The sequence below is a fragment of the Chroicocephalus ridibundus genome, chromosome Z (genome assembly GCF_963924245.1).
Source record: "Chroicocephalus ridibundus chromosome Z, bChrRid1.1, whole genome shotgun sequence".
In the NCBI taxonomy this organism is placed as follows: Eukaryota; Metazoa; Chordata; class Aves; order Charadriiformes; family Laridae; genus Chroicocephalus; species Chroicocephalus ridibundus.
In genome coordinates this window covers 72,626,967-72,650,518 of record NC_086316.1, presented here as the reverse complement: position 1 = coordinate 72,650,518, position 23,552 = coordinate 72,626,967, and the positions used below count along the sequence as shown (strand labels likewise).

The window sequence follows — 23,552 nt, the reverse complement described above, 5'->3', positions numbered from 1 at the left end:
TGAAAACCATCTGATTGGAGCTACACTGATCTGCATTGCTTCAATTACTGCATTACACTGCAATTTGAGCTGGCAAATATTGACATTCATGCTTTGTCTCCCCAGCAATCAGAAATTGACTCAAACAAAAGCACTGAAAAGGTTCTGGCTATTCAACATAAACAGCAGGTAAAACCCAGGTTGTTTTGAATTGACAAAAAAAGAGAAAATCCATTTTAAGCAATACTGTTAATATCATTACAATCTGCATTCCTAAAAAAGAAAAGCTAGTATCATAAGAAATCTCTGAGGTGCATCTTCTGTGCAGTTATTTCTGTTTCTTGCAAAACAAAAATATATCAGTTTAAAACAGTAGAGGGTTCTAAGTGTTTTTAAATATAAACCATTTAAAAGTTTTTTACAAACATTATATGTACACAGGAATATGTATTTATATGTCATAACAATTAATAAGATTTTCTAAATATCAAGACATTCTGGCACTGTATATCAGAGAAAAAGGTCCCATTACAACAAATTTGGTGGATTAAAGAAAAAACTAATTTTAATAATAAAAATAAGTTGATATTTTTCTGTCATTAAAACAAATTAAAAAAATCACAAAAGACCAAGATTCCTTATGGTAAACATAATGAGACCTGTGTTTACAGAATATAGTTTCTTTCCTTGAAAAACTTCAGAGAGATCAAACTGAGCAGTAATCTATTCAAACAGATGATAATCAGGTTTATGGACTGTTTCTATAATTTTATATACATTGTATTATAAATATTGAGATATTTTAAACCACAAAATTTTAAAAAGATCATAATAAAGTACATTTTTTAAGTTGTGTAAAATACCTCCCTCCATCTTTCAGGAGCTAACAAGCTTATCGCCCATATCCATCTCACCTTCTGCTTCCTAGACACCAACCTCTCTTTCCTTTCTTGTACACCGTGTAACAAATTAACCATTAAAATTTCCTAGAAAAACAGTTCTCCATCTGTGAAATAGAATGATGACTGAAATAGAAGATGACTGAAAGTTTGTTTCAAACTATAAGTTTGTTGCTACAAGCAACAGCAAGAACCCATTGAGACTTCACTGGATACCTTACATTAGATTTTTAAGGAAAGTTAAAAGAGAAATTAAAACAATAAAAAAAAGTCTCTCACACATTCTGTTCAGCCTTTCCTTCCTTTGTTTCTTCCACCTTTTGATCTTCCTGGGGACTATCTACATCTGAAATGGAGACCTGCTGGAATATAAAAAGATGCACCTGAACTTGTGAATTTTTATATCCCCCTTCTGCTTCAATAAAGTATTATTTTATCAGCCTAAGGGAAATATACTTTTGATTAATCAGCCACTTGAAAAAAAATCTGTCTGAAAAATAATCAAAATTACATACTTATCGGAGGACTGATAGAGATCAGAAATAAGGAGATATCCTAATGATCTATCTGACCATCCTTCTTTTAAAGTCATTATTCTAAGTTTTTATTTTCAAATTCATATCCATATAGTACCCTTGAAATATATTCTGTTAATTTTGCATCCCCTTGGTAAAGATGAAAATGTGGAAACAATCCTATTACACACAAACTACCTACAAACTACGAAATTGAAACAAATGCAGGATTTTACATGTGCCACAGATTCACTAGAGAATTCCATTGTAGACAATACTAAAGAACAGAACACTAGAGAAATGCATTGCAGAATTGAAGACCACAATACATTTATTGTTTCTAATCCCACTAACAACACGGAATCTAGACTACTACAGGCAAGTAAACTGATAGCATTGCAAATCACATTTCAGCTTAACAGCCCTTAGCTAATTTCAAAGAAAGGAGACTTATGACTAAACAAGGCTTTTTTACCGATCCAGATTCATTTTTCAGAAAGGAACAAAATAAACATCTTTCTGTATTTAATTTAAAAACAATCAAGTACACAAACAAGTGGTAGGGTCTTTACTTAATCACCCTGTGACAACTTCAGAGACAGAACACACTTTTAAAGAAAAAAAAAGTTCTTCATACAGCTTTCTAATATAACAAAATACACGTAAAAATCTGGTTTATTAACCAGATGATCATCTGTATTTTCTTTAATTTACATGCTTTTGTATATATGTGTGCATACATAATCTTATATATTTATATGTAGTGTTATACATTACATAGATTTAAATTATATATGTAATTATACATATTTTATATATATAGGCATACACACATTTAGTTTTAGAAACAACGAATCAGTTTTCAAAAGCACTTACAGCAGATCTCACTTTACTACTGTGTAATTACTTGTGACTAATTACTGATTTAACCAGGGAAAAAAAATCAACAATCCTAAATGCTTTAAGCCCTCAATTTCTTAAGTATATTGAGTAATTCAGGATATTTTGAAAAGAGTATTCATAATAGTTTGATGCTTCTACGGAAGATGGCAACTTGCCTTTCCTCTTTGACGTTCTACAGGCTTGATCTTGATAGGGGTACTGGAGGTCTTTGGAGTTTCATACAGCTCCTCAAAGTACTCTACAAAATAAACACAATTACTCTAAATCACAAACCTACATGACATTGAGCACAGCTATATGATTTCTGGTCACATCAGTCCACTTTTCCCTAGCGAAGTCAAAGAAGCTGAGAAACATCTCAGCAAATTCAAAATTTGTATTATTACTGGTGATGATGCGTGCACCTGAAGAAAAAAAAAAGCAGCTTATTTTCATGGTAGGAAAATGATAAACTTAACCTATGCATACTCAGCTCTTAAAATTTTCAAATCATAAATTACACAGTTGTGCATGAATATTTTTGGAATTAAAGTAAATGAGAGAATTAAGTTTGCTAATACACATTGTTCTATCTCTAAGCAAAAAGAAGTTACACAAGTGAAAAACTCATGGGAAAGTCCTGAGACAGCAATTGTATAAAATTTAGTTATACTATTAAACAGATAAAATAATAATTTCCATAGAACAGTGAAAACTCATTTCCATTTTTTTGTTAAATAAACAGAGGGACATATAATCCTATTCAGGCAAAACTCCTTCTGCTTTGTATGTCAGACCATAGTAAAAGGATATACCATAAAAACAAACCTTCTTTTTCTGACGTTCTGTCTAACTCCTCCTGAACAAATGGTCTCACTTCATTAAGATCTTCAGTCATATGAGGTACAGAATAATTCCCATGATTAATTTCCCTCTTATCAAAGTATTCTGACTTTGTAGACATTCTGGTAATTGGAATTATAAAAGGTAATTAGCAACAGAAATAATACAAGTATACGACATAGTTTAAGTAGGCTCTTCCTCTCAAATTGCAGGCTACTGCATATTGTAAAATAAGCACTGCTGTGATATAATCTATGTTCATATCCATTTCCTCTCTGAATTTCACTTTAAAAAATTCTTGTCAGAGAATACACATAATAATGTCTCAAAATACTAATACCAAAGATCTTTTGTTTCTTTAGTGCACCAAATAATGAAGAGAAATGTCTCAAAGAACTTCAAGTTAAGGAATCTCCATCTTCAGAATCATGTAAGATATTAACAAATAAAATATTTACTGTCTTTTCCATCTATTTTTCTGACATGCACACATGAACATAGCTAGACTACAGATCCAGGGAAAAATAAACTAATATTGTGAACTCTCATCTCAATGCAAAGAAAATGACACTAAAGACCGTTGAATTTATCTGTTGGTTTTTTTAAAAAACCCTTGATATCAATTACATCAGAAATCTAGATTCCATTTCCACATCATTAAATTTATAAACAACAAGTTTATATGTACAATTCACTTCATATGCAACAGCTACATCGTTTTCTACCAAGAGGTATATCTGCTGATGGAGAATACTTAATCTGCTTTATGTAGCTCTAAACTATGTGCATGGTTTGACTTTGCACTGAAAATTAAACATGTATATTACTGGTAATAACAGTAGAAGTCTTCATACTGACATGCTGTTTCGCTGACGAATTACGATCAACTAGAGTTACTAGAGTTCTTAGGTTAAAAAAAAATAAATTACCCAAAACCCATTTCACAAAGATCATCATAGGCTTGTACACTCTGGACATCAAGAGGAAGACTGGCCAGCATGGAAGAGCCTTCATCCATACTACTTTCTTTCTCTGTCCTAGACTGGGCTTCTGATAGAGATGCAAATTCTTTCAGACACCGATTATCCAGACTCTATTAATAATGATAATGAAAATTCACTGTTAAAAAACAGATAGCCGATACTTTAAAAAACCCCAAAATAATGTTTTCATATAGTATGTTTCTGCTTAACTTCATATCCTTTTCTCTATTATAGAGCTGAGAAATTCTAGATTTACAGTTGCCTGTGGAACCTGAGTTTTGCCCCTTTTTGCATTAAGTGAATCAATGGTTCTCTGAATTATCCAAAGGAAACATAAAACGAGAGATTTGTCACTGTCAATTGAGTGTCAATTGTCAAAGACACTACATGACAATAAATATACTCTATAAAAAGATACACAATAAGATTTGGCCTTCAGCACATGTAATACAAAACTCCAAACGAGTTTGAGAGGCAAAAAGCCATACATAATCAGGCAATTAGACGCACGCTCAAAATTCTGGCAGTAAGTTGTAAGTAAAATACAGGTGCCACTTGTCAGAAAACACAAACCAAAACCAAGACAAAACCTCTTTTGACCTGGAAGAAAAACCTCTAAAAACCTCCACAACCCTCTTCCCTCAAAACTCTTCATGTGGCCTTAACTAAAGAAGATAAGTGATACAGTTGTCCCTAAATATAAAATAAAACAATATTTATCAGGTTCTTCCAGCAAAGGTCTTCTTTTGTATTAACACACATTTTCCAACTCTGTATAAGTGCTAGATAGAAATTCAAAATTCACTTTTCACCAGTCTGTAACTCTGGTCAGACTGTATCTGACACACAAATAAATCTAAATTCAAGTCTCCCTAGAAAAATTATTTCTTAATTCTTTGTCTTGTTTTTACATACTCTATCCCCAGTACTAGGTTTCTTCAAAGATGATGTCTAACACTAGACACAATGGCCAAACTTATAGGAATCTTCTCAAATAACATGGTATCTAGATAAATGAGTTCGATTTTAAACAGGACTTCCAAAGAGAATTGAAAATTCAAACCAAAGTCTTCCTACAGACAGAGTTCCAGTATTCCTGGAATGTTTTTCTTCTCCTAATAAACGTAAAAGTAAAGGCTATTACTCAATATTCCAGGTTTTACTGAGAACAGAAGCATGAGGTAAAAGATGTGTGTGATTTTCTTTACTGGCATAACTAACTCACACACATTTCATTGATGCTTACCCCACCATCTTTCTTACCTTAAATTTTACGCTCTTTGCATGAGAGCCATCTCTGTATAAGTGTTCTAACAGCCACAAAGAAGTAAGAACAGCAGCTGATGATGTTTTCACATGTATCACTGGGAGAATCTCTTCTAAGGAATCTTGTTTATTGGAACAACAGAGCAGTCTCTTATCAGACCATCTGATCATCCACTCCAGCAGTTTTGCAATATTGCTCAATTTACCCATCAATTCTACAGCTAGTTCTTCTCCTGGTACGATATCAACTATATCAACAGTTTTGTAAACGTATTTAGAAGTTGCCTGAGTTTGCAGGCTAGAGAAAGAATGGTTAGGAAAGGTCTGGCTTGCTGGGGCAACACTGACTCCTTGATTGTCACTGTGGGCTCTGTAAATTGACTTGTGTTTTAAACCAAATAATCCTTCATTATGTCCTTTCATTAGGTTACGCACAGAAGGTCCTGTTGTCTGTATAATGGAATGTAAAATGGTTGGATTTTCCAAAATATTTTGATTTTCATTATAGACAGCCACTGTTTCAGGACCACAAGGTGCTAGGGTGACAGAATAGCAAGACCCTGCCCTAAACACACTTTGGCTTCTAGTTTTGCCTTGTCGACGTTTTAGTGTTGTATGAACATCAAAAAAGAGAGAGTTTAATTCATGCTCTCGAAGAAGTCCAGAAAAACTAGTAAGAAATGGAATTCCAACATCACTGTACTTCATCAGGTCTCTCTCAAGCACGTAACTCAAAAAGAGTTCTAAAAAATGAACATATTCATCATCATCACGTTCAAATTCCCATGCACCAACTATAGGCAAGTTACATTGATTATGAATGTCTTTTCCATGTACTTTGTCTTTATGTTTTGTTTTCCAGTTAAGAGCTTTTATCTTGCATGTGGTATTTTTGCTACCTACTTCTTGTCTCTGCTGTTCATTATCCCTGTAAGACAAGAAACGTAAGTATCATTAATGCCAAAATACTTTTTAAGAATTACACGAAAAAAACCAGTAAATGCAACATTAGTTTATTTTCTTCCTCTATTGTTACTAACAGGAAACTAAACCCCCCAGATTTACATTAATACAATGTTAAGGTGGCAAATTAATCAAACAAAAAATCCATAGTTTTTACATACACAGCAACTCAGCAGTATCGCATATGAACATGGTCATACCTTATAATAATTTACACTTCAATAACATGTTAGTCACATAGTAACTGATACAACATTAGCCGTTCTAAGATTTGGTAAATTTGTAACTCTTCATTTGATAAATTACACAAAGTTAAATCATCCTGTTTGGTGAAGATTACTTGAACAGGAAGATACAATGTTTTTTCTTTTTTTTTTTTTTTTTTAAATTTAAATAGAAAGGCTTCTGCTGCCATTTTTTTCCTACCTTTGGAGTGAAGGTGTTTGAGCTCTCGTTTCTTCAGTAAGCAAAGCATCAGAAAGTGTATCTGCTGTGTCAGCATCACTATATACCTGAGGATTCTCAACATCAGTAAGTGTGCTTCTGCTTAGACTAGTGCCTAATGAGAATCTGTCAAAACAGTGTTCCTCATTATCTGCTGCTCCCTCCTCTGCTGGCTCCCAGATATTAATTTCTATAGGGCCTATATTCCTTATTACACGTCTAAAGGCCTTCATTCTCCCTTTTTCAGTAGCCTGTAGAACAACAGACATCATTTCTTCACTTTCAGGACCTACCAAAAGAAATAAAACCAAGAGATTTTAAACGCAAACTTCTCAGTTTTCAATTATCCTCTCAAATTGAGCCATCAATGAACTTGGAATCATCACAAATTACAGCCATTTAGAAATACAGACAGAAACTGTGATAAAGTGAAGAAACACCATCAACTTGGAAGTCATGATATTCTGTTATTGGTATAAACATACTAGAAAGAAAATACAGAATTTACCACAAAACTCTCTCAAAGTTGTCAAACTGAAAACTATAATAATTGTTTTACATGGCGCATGAAAGAAGGTATTGTCACAAGTTAATTAATTAAGTAGGGTAAAAAAGAAAGTTCACTGAATATTCCTGAAGAAGCATGCATGTTACCTTTAACAACACTGTGTCTGAGTCGCTGCTGAAGTCCATTGTATTTATCTCTTAGTGGAACTCTTATATCTTCAGGATTAGGAAATGCTTTTACGAAAATCTCTGCCACCTGTACAAAATAAGGTATTGTTTCAAGTAGCTAACACACAAGTAAGGTATAATTTCCCACAGAACTTACACCTCTAGAAAGTCTAACAAGTAGCTTTTAGAAGAAGAAACATTTGTGATAATCTCTATTGCTTATGTTCTAGCTTTAATGTCTTTTACCTTTTTCACTGGTGGCAATTCTCCAAGCAGACTCAAAATTACATCTTGAACTAATTCTTCAATATTCATGAACCTGCAGAAAGGAAGCATTCGACAAGCCCACTCCACTGCATTCAGACAATGCTCAACTATGGAGGCATCACATTCATTCTTCTTCAGATCCTAAAAAAACCCACCTTGCTATAGAAACATTAATTGATATGAACAATGCATTTCAGTTAAATTATTCACACGTTGCAAATTATAATGATTCTTCCCTAACCAACAGAAAATAAAAATCTCTAATTTAACTGTCAAACAGAGAAGTATACAATGCTAGGAGACAGACCAGAGTTGTAAAGGACCATAACCATAACTTATATTAAAAAAAAAGAAAGAAAAAAAAAAGGAGCTTTTTTTGAACCAGTTTAGGAAATAATTCCATTAACACACTGCTGAAGAGTCTGTTTACAGTCATTTAGAGTAAAACCTGACGATTTGACTAAACAGGCTGTAACTGATTAAATATACTGAATTACTGGGTGAAGTAATAATTTTACTGTGACTTAAACTGATCACAAATTCTTTTCTTGGGAGCAAGATATTTAAGCCAGCCATGAGGCTTTTAAGATGGATCAGTTTACTTTGAAACAATCAGTGGTTTCTATCTCATTTGCCACTGTCGCACAAAGCACAGAAAAACCAGACTATTCTACTTTTAGAAACAAAGCTGTCCTGTTTATTTGAAGCTTGATTTTTCTGGTGAAGAGAAATTTTGGATTTGCTTCAAGAAAGAAGCAACCTTTGCTAAGGACAGATGAGTTGCCAGACTAGATAGGACAAAAATCAACATTTGTGCTGCCACAGAATATATGACAAATATTATGCTAGTAGTTTCTTTCTCTCACTTCCTTGACCTCTGACATCAACTGATGAGGGTACAAATAGAAAAAACAGGATTAAATTCTAATATTTTTCATTATTCTTTTTGAAAACCATGTATATTTAGTGCATCAAAGAAATATTTTGGTGTGTCAACTATATATTGGTCAGGAGACACCCAAACCATCTTAATCTTATGAAAAAAAAAAAGCAGTAAATACTTAGGTAGAAACTACTGGTGTAGAAACTATTGCTCTTCTGGCAGTACCTCTTTAATTATCTGAGTTAAATGCCAAGCAAAAGCCCAACAGAAATACTATTAGAAAGATGTAGTTCACATGGACAGCACTATCCTGTAGCATCAAATCTTACCGCACATTACAGCACTGTGCTAATTTTGTCCTGTTAAGCAAATAAAAGTTCTCACAGAAATGTACAGCAGACCTTTAGAATTTTTCTTATAGCTTTATGCAATTAAAATGGATTTTTAGTAATATAATTACCTTATGATTGTTAATGTTTTCCCTTGCAGTTTGGTAGCGCCTACAGCTGTCAGATAATCTTTCACGAACATGAAACATCCAACACAATGCACATAGCTCTCTGAACCAACCTATAACACAAACATGGCGAGATTCTATTTAAATACATGAAATAAAACTGTTTGAGATTTTTAGCTAGAAGAAAGGAATTAGCATTATCTTAACGGCAGGTAAAGAGAATAATTACTCAACAGTGTTTTCAACAATGCTCTGCAGTCCCACTTAGTGTTCATGTTCTTTCACATCTGGCAGATCTATAACACACACAACAATCCAGAACAGCAACTTTCAGATTAAGAGTTTTGATAACTAAGATAAAAGCTGGAAAGAGAATGTGTTTCTGCCCACATTGTGGTATACCATTTCAAGCTAATAAGAGTTTCTTTGCACCCATGGATTCTCACTTGTGTTCTTTTTCCAGCTCTAAATTATTCTATTTTATTGCATACACACCTAAAATTTTACAGGTAATATCATCAAATTGATGGTCTCCAGAAGGTGTACATCTGTAGAAAACAGTGCGGAAATTGGAGTAACGAAGCAAAGTCTCTGGGAATGGACTTAGCGAAGGAAGAGATCCTTTCATTCGAATCTATGGATAGTAAAAATGAATGAACAAATAAATAAATAAATAATCAATCAATCAATCAAAATGGAAATAAAAATCAGTTAAAGCTTTGTATGTATCGCTACTAAATGTACTGCCTTTCAGTTATTAGCAGAATACTACCAAAATAAGTAGAATTCCCTTTAGCTTGGTTTCCATTTTCTTCAAATCAGTAGTCTGAAAATTCATTTAAAGGAATATGTTTAGTATGAGCTACGGCACAAAAAAGTGCTTTTGTTTACATAGTACTCATGATTACCACGAAATACAAGAGCAAAAAAGTATAGAAAGAACTAAGACTACAATTAAGAAACCAGTGTAAACAAACACAGCCCAGGCTGCTGTCAACCAAGGCAGACTAGTTTCCCCTCCTGTTTCACCTCCCTGTGCCAGCATTAAGCATGTGACCATGCAACGAGCAAAAGGAAGAAAATATTTGTCAGTCAGACCAGTTCCTGATCTGAATCATTGCATGAAAGCTGGTGCACGGGCATTGAGGGAAGGCAGACAGTCACACGCACCTCGTTCTGTAGCAAGTCAACCTTCTTTAAGTGGCTGTGTAACAATGACCTAAGAAAGGCCTGAGTTTACACAAAAATTTTGAATCTATATATTCCAAGCTTGGTTCTGTGCAAACAAAATGCACATGAGTAGAATGAGATCTTTTAAGTCCTGTGCTCTGTGCACTAAGGTGACCACTTTACTGGCAGTCAGTATCACATTCTCTGTTATGTATTCAACTCTAAGCGATCCAGAACACACTTCAGTTAACAGCTGTAAGTCCCAATTAAAATCACCTTGTTTCTTTCAAATGGAGAAAGAAATGAGTTTGTATGTTACGAAGTAAGTATAGAAATATACGTAGAAGGAGACATTTATTAAGTAGATACCCTACATATATATACATATATATATATATATATAAAAAAAAGTTCTGGTTTCCTAAAAGAACTGAACATGGAGTGTAAAACTAGAAGGCATATAAAAACCATGACACAAAAGTCCAGATGAGACTGAACACTTCTGTAATGCAATTTCAAACTCGTCAGCAACATTTACCACTGATTACAAAAAAAACCCCAAGTTAAACGCTTACTTTCTGCATAACTTTTCTTGTCCACTTCAGTTGTGCAATATACCACTGTGCTGCAGGGCAGGAACAATGAGCAGCGCGGAAGAGCAAGATAATTCGCTGAAGAACTCCTGACACTTTCTGACGACTTTCTCTCTCAATTTTCAAAAGAATGTCATTGCAGTCTTCCTAGAAAATGCAAATTCCAAGAAAAAAAACCAAGGCCACAAATTAGAAAGGACATATACAATAAAGAATCTGACCTAAATATTTTTTCTTCTCCTAAGAATATTTCCCTTCCTCTTTAGAGAATAGATCTTTCATGGAAAAACCAGACACACACATACTTTCTTATCACTATGGTGCTACTTAAGTAAGTGAAGGAAAAAACAAGACAGAAAACTAAGTTGCAAGAAACCAGAATGAAGATCATGATTATTTCATAAATACATTCAAACAAAGCCCCAAGAAACTTCTGTCATGCACGCTTACCTCACTGAGAGAAGCTGGCTGAGGACAGTATAATGGCGGTGCTGGAAGATAAAGACCATCTGGAACTAAACCATACAATTTTCTGCTAAGATCCTTGGCAGAATCCATCAAAAGCTGAAATGTCTCTGACAGAATATCAGCATCTGCCATAACAGCTGCTTTCAGTAGTTCCTGTATTGAACTATAAAGAACATTTGCATCTTCCTCTTCAATGGGGTCTATAAAATATTAAGCACAGAAACCAATAAATTAATGGACTCAATTAATACATGGCTTTCATTCTGAAATCATGAGGCTGCATTCTCAGAATCTGTATTTTTCTATTACAATGTATACATCGCATCTACTTGCTTTAAGATAAGATCTCTCACGTTTGAAAATGGTATTCAATTATTAACTTCAGTTTTTGCCACATTAAGGGGAAAGTTATTGCCTTTCTAGATAGAGAACTGAACTTTTCAGCCATGCATTTGCTTGGCTTAAAACTCTGGCAAATCATTCTCACCAAGCAGGCATAAACTAGGTACACTATTAATAATGACTACAACAACTCTTCAGTGAGCATGATGATCAAGGAAAGAAAAGTGTGTATTTGTTTTTTCTCTTTTACATATTATTACATTTTTTCCTCATCTCCTAGAAGGAGCAGGACCTTTAACATACATCATTTATTGGTTCTGAAATTAGCATAATATTACACTGCTCTATTTCATTTCTACTCCTCCTGCTTGTCTTGAAATATGTGCTGACCAATCTTTCTGCTATCTATCCTACTTACACATTACTATATACAGCACATATACGTGTGCGTGTCTGAAATAAAATCCTTGGAAATTAGTAGAAAAGAAGAGTCTACACAGTGTTTGGGATATGTCTTAAAGATTAATTGACATCAACCTGCTAAAGGGAACTTGAAACGTGGCTTCCAAATACACAGAAAGACAGCAAGGAATACAGATCATGCCAGTAAACTTTCTGTAAAATGTAAAGAAGGACATGTTGACCTAGCTAATTGGGGGAATTTCAGAAGTAAAGTATTAAGTTAGGTTATGTGATAAAAAGCTCGTATACACACATATAAAGGAGCACATAGTCAACAGCAGCGGGGGGAACCTGAATAACACCTTGACCCATCTACTCACAGTAGAAAAATCAACCCATGAAAGGCTCACCTCCACAAACCACAACAGCAAATTATGTTCGCAGAGAAACAGACACCCAGTGTACAGGTATGAAACCCATCAAGATGAGCCAATGAGAGTGGCTCTCTTCCGTATCTTTTTGCTTAAAAGCAGTTACTGTCCAGAAGGATAGGATGCAGGGGACGCGCTTTTTGTTATTGCACGAGGCTCATTATGGGACCTTCAGGAAAGAAACCAAAAGTATGGCATGGAGTTATGGCAGCCTCACCTCTGCTGGGCCCTGGCAGCACATCTCTTTTCCTGGGTGAGGGTCTCTCTATTCTGCATGTCTTTATATAGGATTTTAAATGCCAGCAACTGGAGCAGGAGCATGGGTCAGAAAGCCCGTGTGTCTGGGATGCCAGCAACTGCAGAGACTGGAGTTAAGTCAAATCTAGTGCCAGCAAATGGTGCGGGACCGTGGGTCCGAGTGCCCATGTATCCATAGCGCCAGCAACTGGAGCAAGTGAGGCTATGTAAGAGAACGTGTGAGTGCTAGCAAGTATCAAGTCAGACAACTGACGAGTAAATGAAGTGTCCTGGGAGCTAGGGGTGTGCACATCTCGCTCTTGCAACAGTTAAGACCACAGAACTGGCAGTGAGTGGAGGGACCTGACCAACTGCTGCAGAAACAACTGAGAGACCTGCTTGTGTGTCTGCATGTCTCTAAGGACAAGACAAGGGTATTTGGATACTGGAGAGACCAAGGGAGTCGTGACCACCTGCCAGGAAGATAGTGTGCACACAGGTATGTGTGTCTCTAAGGGTGAGGGGCCTGGAAGGATAGAAGATCCCAGAACAGCTAGCTACTAGATGGACTGCATATTCAAGGCCAGCTACTGTGGGACTGCATAGACAGTATGTGGACTGGGGGAAAAAGGGTATCTGTGTGTGGGTCTGTACCAGAAAAGGGAGTAGAGCTGGAGCGTTGGGGGCTTGTATATGCAGATGACAGCAACTGGGTCTAAACCATATAGGTATGTATATGCAGACCTTCATCCTGACCAGCAAGAAAGGGAAACAGGGTAGGATGTTTGGTGCTGTTTGTGCAAGTGCTGAGCATGTCTGTAGGTGTAGATCTGTGTGTCCAGCTGTATAAAGGCATATATGCCTACTGGGAATACAGTCTCAGCCTTGCTAGCTGTTGGACACAGGGGGATGGAGCTGTCAGGCTTGGAGATACAGCCCTCTTCCTCTTCGACAGAGAGGAAAGGCAAAAATTAAACACCATCATATAACTAATTTTAAGTATGATGATACTTTCCCAGCTGTTAACACATCCATATTTGCTTCAGGGCATTTTTTTATTTTAATGAAGCTTCAGTTTTCTTCTAAACTGAAGTTATTTGACACTAAGGTTTTGGTTGATATGCACAAAGACGACATGATTGATAATACAGTCCTTTTTGGAATGATCAAAGCCAAAACCCAAAGCCCTATAAAATGAAAGTATTTGAATACATTATAACAGTAATGCAAACACTGGAGAAGATGAGGTAATTGTTTCTTTTTAGCACAGTGTATAACACAGAATATGCAGTGAAATAACACAAAAAATAACCACAATCATTTATAATTTTATGTACCTGTAAACTGTTTGTATTTAATACATCCTGATGTTTCAGAAGTAACTGGCTGTCCTAACAAAGATTGCAACTTTTCCTGAAAAGTCTGCATCGGTGATAAGCTTAATGGCAGGTAATGCTCTGTGTTTTTCAGTCTGAAAGTATAACAAGAAACTGTTAATGACAAAGTAAAAGCCACGGATAATCTGATGAAGCTCTGTTAAATAAGTATTTAAGACAAAATAACTAGTCTTGACATACCAGGTCTACACCTACTAGGAGTGTGGGAATGTAAGTTTCTGAGGCAAAGGATATGTCTTGCTACAATAAATTTCATGCAACTAACATTTATAACAAAATATAACATGCTAATTTCAAGCTCAAAGTTACCTTGAGAACTCAGAGTTCCGACAATGGAGCTGGTAGGCCACACCAATTGATACAGACAGTTTCCAGTCCCCAAGTCTGTGTGTTAACCACACAGCCTCTGGAATGAGTCCACCAATAAAGAACAAATCAAGAGCATATTCAGCTGTCCACACAGATGAAAGGTTCTGGTCCCTGACAGCTCTGGTAACCAAAGAGTGTTGCAGTGGAATAATACGAGGAGATAAGTCTGTGACAAAAAACACATTTGAAAGTTTAAATAAATGTGCATGCTATCCGATGAAGAATCTAGAATTCATATGTACACTGAAATTAATCCAAAAGCAGTGTGAACAACTGCTCTTCACTTTATTAGAGGAACACTGCGGCTTTAGCTGCAGCAGGCAGATGCAGCCCATGCTATGATCCAATAGCGAGGTCAGTGTAGACTATTTTTTTTGCTTAATAATGTAGGATATGCAAGCACACATGAAATTTGTGTATTATTCTTACTTTAAAGATTTAATTACATTGATGGAACATTTGCAAGTACGCTACTTATGCTTAGGATATTCCAGAGGACGCAACTGAGATAAACTGAAATTCTGAGAGTTTTCACAGTGTACCCATGTTCTTTGTACCCACTGTGCTGCTTATTGCAGAAGACAGAAAGTTACAATGAATTTTTAGGAAAGAATAGTACACTATTTTAAGACAGTGTATCAAGACAAACTGAAGACAGATTTAGTGTCTCCTTGCTTCTTGAGGTTTGGATCTGTTTTCAATGTTTTACTTCCTAGTTTTCCTGCAGAGATGCTGATCAATATTAACTCTAAGGAATTATTTGCTTCTGTTGCAGTTGCTCTTTACTGTTGAGGCAATGACATTAGGGAAATATTCACACAGCTCTGTGCAACACAATTTTTCCAAGATTGTCTCACCATGTACATGGATCTTTGACTAATGCAAGTATTAAAATCAAGGTCTGATTTTGTAGGTTTTACCTGGAAAGTTGTCCAATTAAAACATCCAAAAAACCACGAAGAAATATACACCAGTGTATGTTGTAGTACAGAAACATTAAAATAGTCAATATATTCAAACACACTGCAGAAAATCTGATCAATCAAAATAAGCTGAAATTGTAGAGAAATAGCTGGCATTATAATATGAACTTACTAGTAGAGCACTTAAAATACTGTCAAATAAATCTTCATTCCTGTGGACATGAAATCACTTTGAAAAATTAACTCTGAAACCAAAAATTTCCTAACAAGGAAAATCTTTAGACAGAATGTCTTGCAGAAAATTGATAAACCACTCACTGTGATAAATACTATTTCTCAGAATAATGCTGAAATGCAGGACTTAAACTAACAAATACTACTTGGGGTCAACAACAAACCAACTTGACATTGCCAGCTGTTCTGATGACATGATGTCTGAGGCATTTTAGCTTCCAAGAGCTCATCTGTCAAATAAGCAAAGAATGCTTTCCTCTGGCTTTTCAGTTTGGGTCACACCATATCACAGATCCAATTCAACTGTTTGTTAAGCACTGCTTTTGTCTCACTTTTGGGAGGATCAAAGTCAGTCAAAGCTACATGTTTAGGCAAAAGTAGTGCAAGAACCATGAAATTCTAATACTGCCTAATTTGGGTGAAAAAAATACAGCATCCTTTTACCTGATTTAGATCACTTACCTCAAAGCATGGGAAAAATAAAAAAAAAAAAAAAAAGCTGGGGGTTGGGGGGGGGCCAGAATATTAATGTCTTGTGAGGCAGTCCTGAAGGCTGGACATTCTTCAAGAAGGAAATCTCAAAGGCGCAGGAGCAGGCTGTCCCCATGTGCCAAAAGACAAGCCAGTGGGAAAGAACACCGGCCTGACTGAACAGAGAGCTCTGTCTGGAACTCAGGAAAAAAAAAAGAGTTTATGACCTTTGGAAGAATGGGCAGGGTCACTCAGGAGGACTACAAGGAGGTTGTGAGGTTATGCAGAGAAAAAATTAGCAGGGCCAAAGCGCAACTATAACTTAATCTGGCTACTGCCATAAAAAATGTTTCCATAAGTACACTTGCAATAAAAGGAGGTCTAAGGAGAATCTCCATCCTTTATTGGATGAGGGAGGAAACATTGTGACAAAGGCTGAGGAAAAAGCTGAGGTACTTAATGTCTTCTTTGCTGCAGTCTTTAAACAGTAAGACCAGTTGTTCTCAGGATATCCAGCCCCCTGAGCTTGAAGACAGGGATGGGGAGCAGAACGAAGCCTCCATAGTCCAAGGGGAGATGGTTAGTGACCTGCTGCATCACTTAGACAATCACAACTCTATGGGGCTGGACAGGATCCACCCAAGAGTACTGATGGAGCTCGAACTTTCCATTATTTATCAGCAATCCTGGCTAATCAGGGAGGTCCCAGGTGACTGGAGGTTAGCAAATGTGATGTCCATTCACAAGAAGGGCTGGAAGGAGGATCCAGGGAACTACAGTCTGACTTCGGTGCTGGGGAAGGCTATGGAGCAGATCACCTTGAGTGCCATGACACAGGCGGTCAGGCCCAGTCAGCATGGGTTTATGAAAGGCAAATCCTGCTTGACTAATGTGATCTCTGTCCATGACATGTTGAGGCACTTAGTGGATGAGGGAAAGGCTACAGATGTTGTCTGCCTGGATTTCATTAAAGCATCTGACACCATTTCCCACAGCGTTCTCCTGGAGAAAATGGCTGCCCATGGCTTGCGTGGGTATACTCTTCTCCGAGTAAAAAAACTGTCTGGATGGCCGGGCCCAAAGAGTGGTGGTGAATGGAGTTAAATACAGTTGGCGACTGGTCACAAGTGGTGTTCCCCACGGCTCAGTATTGGTGCCTGTTCTCTTTAATGTCTTTATCAATAATCTGGATGAGGGAATCGAGTGAACCTGCAGTAAGTTTGCAACCACCACCAAGTTGGGTGGGAGTGTTGTTCTGCTTGAGGATAGGAAGGCTCTGCAGAGGGACCTGGACAGGCTGGATCAATGGGCCGAGGCCAACGGTATGAGGCTCAACAAGGCCAAGTGTCGGGTCCTGCACGTGGGTCTCAATAACCCTATGCAGCGCTACAGGCTTGAGGAAGAGTGGCTGGAGAGCTGCCGGGCATAAATGGATCTAGGGGTATCGGTCAACAGCCCTGGTGGCCAAGCAGGCCAGCAGCATCCTGGATTGTATCAGAAATAGTGTGGCCAGCAGGAAGTGACCATCCCCCTGTACTTGGCACTGGTGAGGCCTTACCTCGAATACTGTGTTTGGTTTTGGGTCCCTCACTTCAAGAAAGACATTGAGGTTCTGCAGCATGTCCAGAGAAGGGCAAGGAAGCTGGTGAAGGGTCTAAAGCACAAGTCTTATGAGGAGAAACCGAGGGAGCTGGGGTTTTTTAGCCTGGAGAAAAGGAGGCTGAAGGGAGACCTCTCTACAACTACCTGAAAGAAGGTTGTGGTGAACTGGGGACTGGTCTCTTCTCCCCTACCCCAGCATCAAGTGATAGGACAAGAGGAAATGGCCTCAAGTGGCACCAGGGGATGATCTTAAAGGTCTTTTCCAACGTAAATGATTCTGTGATTCTATTCTATGGATGAAATCATTCAATTGCACACATACTATTAACTTTAAAGTACCAGAAACATTGTCAATAACCAAGAGATGCAAAACATGAATCCCACAAACAGACACATACTCCCCTCAACAAAAGTATCTGGAAAAGCTAAACTATTTAATCTTTACAGTTAATGTTGCTGAAACTATAAATCGCCATGTTAGTGTATAACAGGCAGCATTGATATATATGTAAAAAAATGGTAAGAGCTATGCACAGCAAATTAAACTGCTTTTGAAGAAAATACCTTGTTTGATGTGAAGTGGATGCAGGATGTCAACATTGTGCGGGGGGAAGATATAAAGCAGCTGATTTGTGAAATAAGCGGCCATGAATCGTGCCATGGATTGGATCACAGCCATAGCAGTTTCCGTATGAACACCTGTTACCATCCATAGTTCATGCTGAAAATACTTGGCATCTAAAGAAAACAGGTAATAAATTAAAAAATTATGAGGAAAATTATTTTAAATTTGAATTCTAAAATTGTTTAATCACAGCTTATATAATATTTTTTAAAAATAAGCAAACTATGGTATTACCTACTTTCTTGACAAGGTATCAGGACTTATGGAACTTAATCTTTTATACTAATTGCACATTATATGAATATTAAAACTTTTATGTTAGATTTTTAATGACTAGACATGGATCTCTACTATCTAAATTTAGATGAGCACTGAGTCGAAAAAATTGTTTAAATTTGGAAATTTAAATGTACTACTCTGACTTAATAGAAAAAAAAGCCATAAGTATCTGCTAAAGAATGACACTGTCAATTGACGACTGGTAACCAACCAAAAGTCCACTATTTTATCATGTTGTATCATAAAAAAAAAAAAGTTAAACTGATAAAACGAAATCACATCACTTCCCCCTTATTTTTCTTATCCAAAGTCTTTCCTTGAGCAGATTTGAATTTAAGAACGTTTAACAGACTACGCTTTCACTATTAGTTATACAATGAAAGTTGTCTAAATACTTACTCCAATAAGTGCAGCTGAAAGAAAATCTGAGGATCAGAAAAAGACTGAGATCAGAAAACAGACTTCAGTCCAGTGTAAAGAGAAATGCATGCTGTCAAGTGTGCACATGATGGCACAGAAATTAGATACTAGGTTATTTAAACAGTATTAACATACCTTATCACACTTTAATGCAATATAAACATACCAGAAAAGTTTTCCATTTGACTCACTGAGAGCTGTGATCGCCTTAGAATCTCTCCTACCAGATGATCACAGAGTCCCTGAGCCTCACACAAGTTGTATTGATATAAGTGGCAAAATAGTATTGCAAGATAATACCTCATCTGCAGAAAACGTGTTCTTTTTCCTCCTGCGTTGAAAGAGAAAAAAGGACAGGAGTCCAGTTGGAAAAGAAACAATAATCAGAAAACCAGACACAGCAGGGTTGAAATTACTAGTTCCTCCCTCTCCAGAAACATATCTATGTAAACATATACTCTGACAATGAGTAGAAGTCAGGAGCATCCATTTTAGAAAATATGATCCTCCTACAACCTCTAAGTTGCTAGTGAGTTAATGCTCATCCATAACAGTTTTATTTCTAGAGATCTCGCAGTTTTCAAAACAATACAGTCTATAACTGTTAAGACACAGACAAAGACAGGAGAGCTCAAGGGAGCATAACCTTCAAAGAAAGGATGCCTAAACCACATAGAAATTACCTAGACATCCACCAAGCTTCCAATACCCTGTCAATTCTTTCTGTGTGAAGTATTCCTTATCATAATAACCAGCAAAATTTTCTTCTCATGATGCCTGGGAAAAGACTCCAGAATATCTGTTTCAAATCAACTCCTAAACAAACTCCTACCACAAGCTGTTTTGTTTTGTTACTCCCCAAACACTAAGTCTTTTGATTCTACAAAAGAATCCTTTCTACTAAAGGAACTGATTTTTATTCATCTGTTTCTCATTGTCTCTTTCTTGCTCAGAAATATACCCAGAGCTTTTCTACACGAAGTACTTCATAATCACAAGAAAACATTGATATTAAAATCGAAATGCATGGAGTTTTCTCAGGGAGCAATCAGACTTAAGTTTTGACCGGTCTCTATTCAAATCCCAGCTTAATTTCAAACATGGACCCTTTGTGTATCATGCCTCCTTTTTTTGAACAGCAGAGAGTCACAAATAACTACATAAAGTTATTATACAACCTACCCCTATACCCCCAAAAAGATTTTATCCCTTACCTTTTGCCTTGATTTCACAAAGAGATCTTTTCCAAATGTCCACAGATTCTCTGTATGAACCTAAAAGGAACTTCTCCTCACCTATAAATGTCACATACATAACAAATGAAAATCTCTGCACGGTTAAGTTTTACATGTGGAAACACACACACACTTACTTCAGTATTACAGATTTATAAAAAACAGAATAAAATATGTGAGTTTCCAGCCAATTTCTATACTCAGAGCTAAATCTAACCTTTCAGCATCTGATGACTTTGAATAACCCTTCTTGCCTTTTTTTTTTTTTTAATGCTAAATCACTATTAAATTAAAAATATCAATCCAGGTCATAATTACTCCTAAAAGGTTTTCAGTAATTACGTTATTTTTTTTAGATTACACAAGGTTATAAATGTTAACTATAGTCAGAAACTTCAGTATTCAAACCCCACAAGAGTTTATTAATGGGGAAAAGCATTTTCTCTGATCTGTTTTCATGATGTGGAAGACTTTTTCATTGAAAAAAGCAGTTGTAAAATTATTTAGCAAGTTGAAAATATATATTCTTTTTTTGGTGTAAAGGCACTTTCAAATAACATGTTTATGGACTATTATACATTTCATCTCTCTAAATGTTACCTCTCCACCTCTATTCCCATTCTAATTTTTAATCCATTGATCAATTCCTAAATACTTTGACAGAAAGGTAACTGTAAAAGAGCACAGCTCCTGGGCAAAGGAGAAGACGAAAAAGAATAAAATAGCGCTACCATACGAGAAAAAACAAGGACAAATTTGCCACTCTATCCTGCTTATCAGCAGCTAGGCAGTTCAGGTATTGGCTGGCCTGTCAGCATACATGTTACTCTAGCTCATCCATAAGCCATGCTATGTCTATTTGGCAAAATGAATGTAAATAAAGAACGGGTGCAAAGGAAGAGTAAGTTGCATATATTGTTATGATGACTGAAAGAGACATGAAGGAGCTAGTGTATTGTACTGAGTGATGTAGGAAAAGAATCTAGAAGTATGATGTAAGGGAGAGAAATCAAGAACATGGAAAGGAACAGAATTGTGGTGGGAGGCATAAATGGGAAGCTGGGCTTATTAGTGTGGGAGGGGAAAGGAAGATAGAGCATAGGACAGTAACATGCAGGAAATTAGACTACAACCATATACTGTTTGCAAAATAAATATGCTAGATTAAGTCTATTACATTAAGTTATACTAAATTATATGCTTAGTTGAGGCTGACTACATTCATGTACATGATGTTCTAATGCCCACAGTGATCACATGGAGTGAAAAGGATTTCTACACAGAAATCGAGCAAAAGACACATTGTGATGCCTATCTACTTCACAGGAAATAACACAGTACAAATGAGATAAGAATTCAGATCCTGTATACAGATTCTCTATGATATGATTCAAGGCAAATTGAAGTCAATATAGTCTTTTTATTTAGCACAACAAGCTCTAAAGATTATAATACAATCTACAGGTATACTGGGACATGAAGCATTTAAGAGAGTTCTGATAAGAATTTTAAGACAAGCCCCACTATTAACTTTTCTTAAATCTGGTGGTCAGTTACTAATTGTCATTAAGTTGGACCTAATTTTCCTTATATTCAGTTAACCATGCAACTACATAATATTCTTTCCAAAGTACTAACCAGATACAGAATTAATTTTCAGATGTTGTTCTAAGGTCACTCCTGAAGACTGGAGGGTCGCTTGTATGTGACTTAAAAGCAATGAGACAACAGACTCTTCTTCTGCATTCTTGTTCACTTTTCTGTTCAGCTGTATTTGATACCAAGCCACTTTCTTATACAATAATCGCCATAGTACAATCAACCTGTAGTTCAAGAAGCATAATACTATGAAAATCATCAAAAGTTAGCACAGAATTACATCAATTTCATATTTTCTTATATTTTGCATTACATATCCAAAAACTAAATTACATTTTAAGTTAACAACTACTTTCTTGACTTCAATGAGGGGAAAAAAAAATAAAACACTTTTCACCTTGGTTTTTGATGTTTGATCAACAAGCATGGATTCTTCCAAATTTGCGTAAACACAGCAATCTACCTCAAGCACCCAACTGCACCCAAAATGAATTCCTTGCTATCTAAACAATGGTGAAATGAAATAACCTAGGATAAACCTCAAAATAGGTATCAGCGTCTTTATAAACAAAATGTACTAAAAATACAACGAAAGCGTAACACAGAAAAGCAAAGTCAGGGAAACAAACGACTGCAGAACGTGTTTTTAGGCCCATTATTAGATGTACCAGCTTACATATGTAATAAGCCTGCCAATACATGCAAATATACATTGCCAGGGACTTGAAAAAGCTCGCACAGTACTGTGATGCATCTGCATCTTCTTCTCTAGCACTACTGACTGCTTCCATTATTAATACGTAGTCAGTGATATGCATAGCACTCAGTACCTAGAGCACAATTAATCAAAAATGTGAATTATCTTCTCAGAGACAACAGAAGTTTGCCTATTAAATTTGCAATGAACACAATGAGTTATAACACTTCTTAGGTTCTAAGTCTCTGGAAAGGAATAGCTTTTTCATGTGATTAACACACTTGGATTCACTTGAGTTCTGCAGTAGAGAAATACTCCAGTGATAATAATATACTTTCCCAACAGCTGGATAGCACGCTTCAGTTTAAGCTTCTTTCAAGTTTATATTTTCTAAGAACAAACCGCTCTGATACTTTAATAAGTGTTCCACACACTGGGGTTTTTCTTATTGCTCCAGGTCACCATATCCATAACCAAGTGCAAACTTTGCTGACTAAATTGACATTGCAGATATCTTGCACATGAGCAGCCTCTTGGCTCCACAGCATTTGGAACTTCTGCACAGGAAGGAGTGGACAGGGCAAGAGGCAGTAAAAGCATCTTAAGCTGCAATAACTGGATTGATGCTGTACTAGCAGATGTGGTGTGAGCAGTTAACTCACCAATTATCTCTGAACTGACTGCCAGTTATTAGTTTAGTCACTATAACTAAGCTATATTCAACTGTAGGTCTGAGCCCTAATATGCATGTTTTAACAGATTATCATGGTTTTCCATAGATTACGACACAGAAAAAAGAAAAAAGGATGTTGTAATTAGTATAAAACTGAAAAATAAAATAGTTGTTCCAACATACAGAATCATTTAGGTTGGAAAACACCTTTAAGATCATCAAGTCCAATAGTTAACCTAGCATTGCCAAGTCCGGCACTGAAGCATGTCCCAAAGCACCACATCTACCTGTCTTTTAAATACCTCCAGGGATGGTGAACTCCACCATTT

At 36.3% G+C, this 23,552-nt stretch overlaps 1 protein-coding gene across 5 annotated transcripts in view; it reads right to left on the bottom strand.

The window, feature by feature from the left end:
* Positions 1-23,552, bottom strand: part of CPLANE1 (ciliogenesis and planar polarity effector complex subunit 1) — a 63,529-nt gene that overhangs the window by 27,445 nt on the left and 12,532 nt on the right. For 4 of the 5 annotated variants that reach the window (XM_063319832.1, XM_063319835.1, XM_063319834.1 and 1 more), the window contains 18 exons: positions 21,893-22,077; positions 20,234-20,314; positions 19,186-19,350; positions 18,260-18,433; positions 14,406-14,631; positions 14,037-14,170; positions 11,270-11,487; positions 10,802-10,966; positions 9,552-9,690; positions 9,060-9,169; positions 7,696-7,857; positions 7,429-7,537; positions 6,757-7,063; positions 5,365-6,295; positions 4,048-4,211; positions 3,104-3,240; positions 2,452-2,534; positions 1,158-1,240 (listed from right to left, as the gene is read on the bottom strand). In XM_063319832.1, coding sequence (XP_063175902.1) covers positions 1,158-1,240; positions 2,452-2,534; positions 3,104-3,240; positions 4,048-4,211; positions 5,365-6,295; positions 6,757-7,063; positions 7,429-7,537; positions 7,696-7,857; positions 9,060-9,169; positions 9,552-9,690; positions 10,802-10,966; positions 11,270-11,487; positions 14,037-14,170; positions 14,406-14,631; positions 18,260-18,433; positions 19,186-19,350; positions 20,234-20,314; positions 21,893-22,077 — 3,573 coding nt within the window. The remainder of the gene's footprint in view (positions 1-1,157; positions 1,241-2,451; positions 2,535-3,103; positions 3,241-4,047; positions 4,212-5,364; positions 6,296-6,756; positions 7,064-7,428; positions 7,538-7,695; positions 7,858-9,059; positions 9,170-9,551; positions 9,691-10,801; positions 10,967-11,269; positions 11,488-14,036; positions 14,171-14,405; positions 14,632-18,259; positions 18,434-19,185; positions 19,351-20,233; positions 20,315-21,892; positions 22,078-23,552) is intronic. The other variant, XM_063319833.1, reaches the window with a different exon arrangement.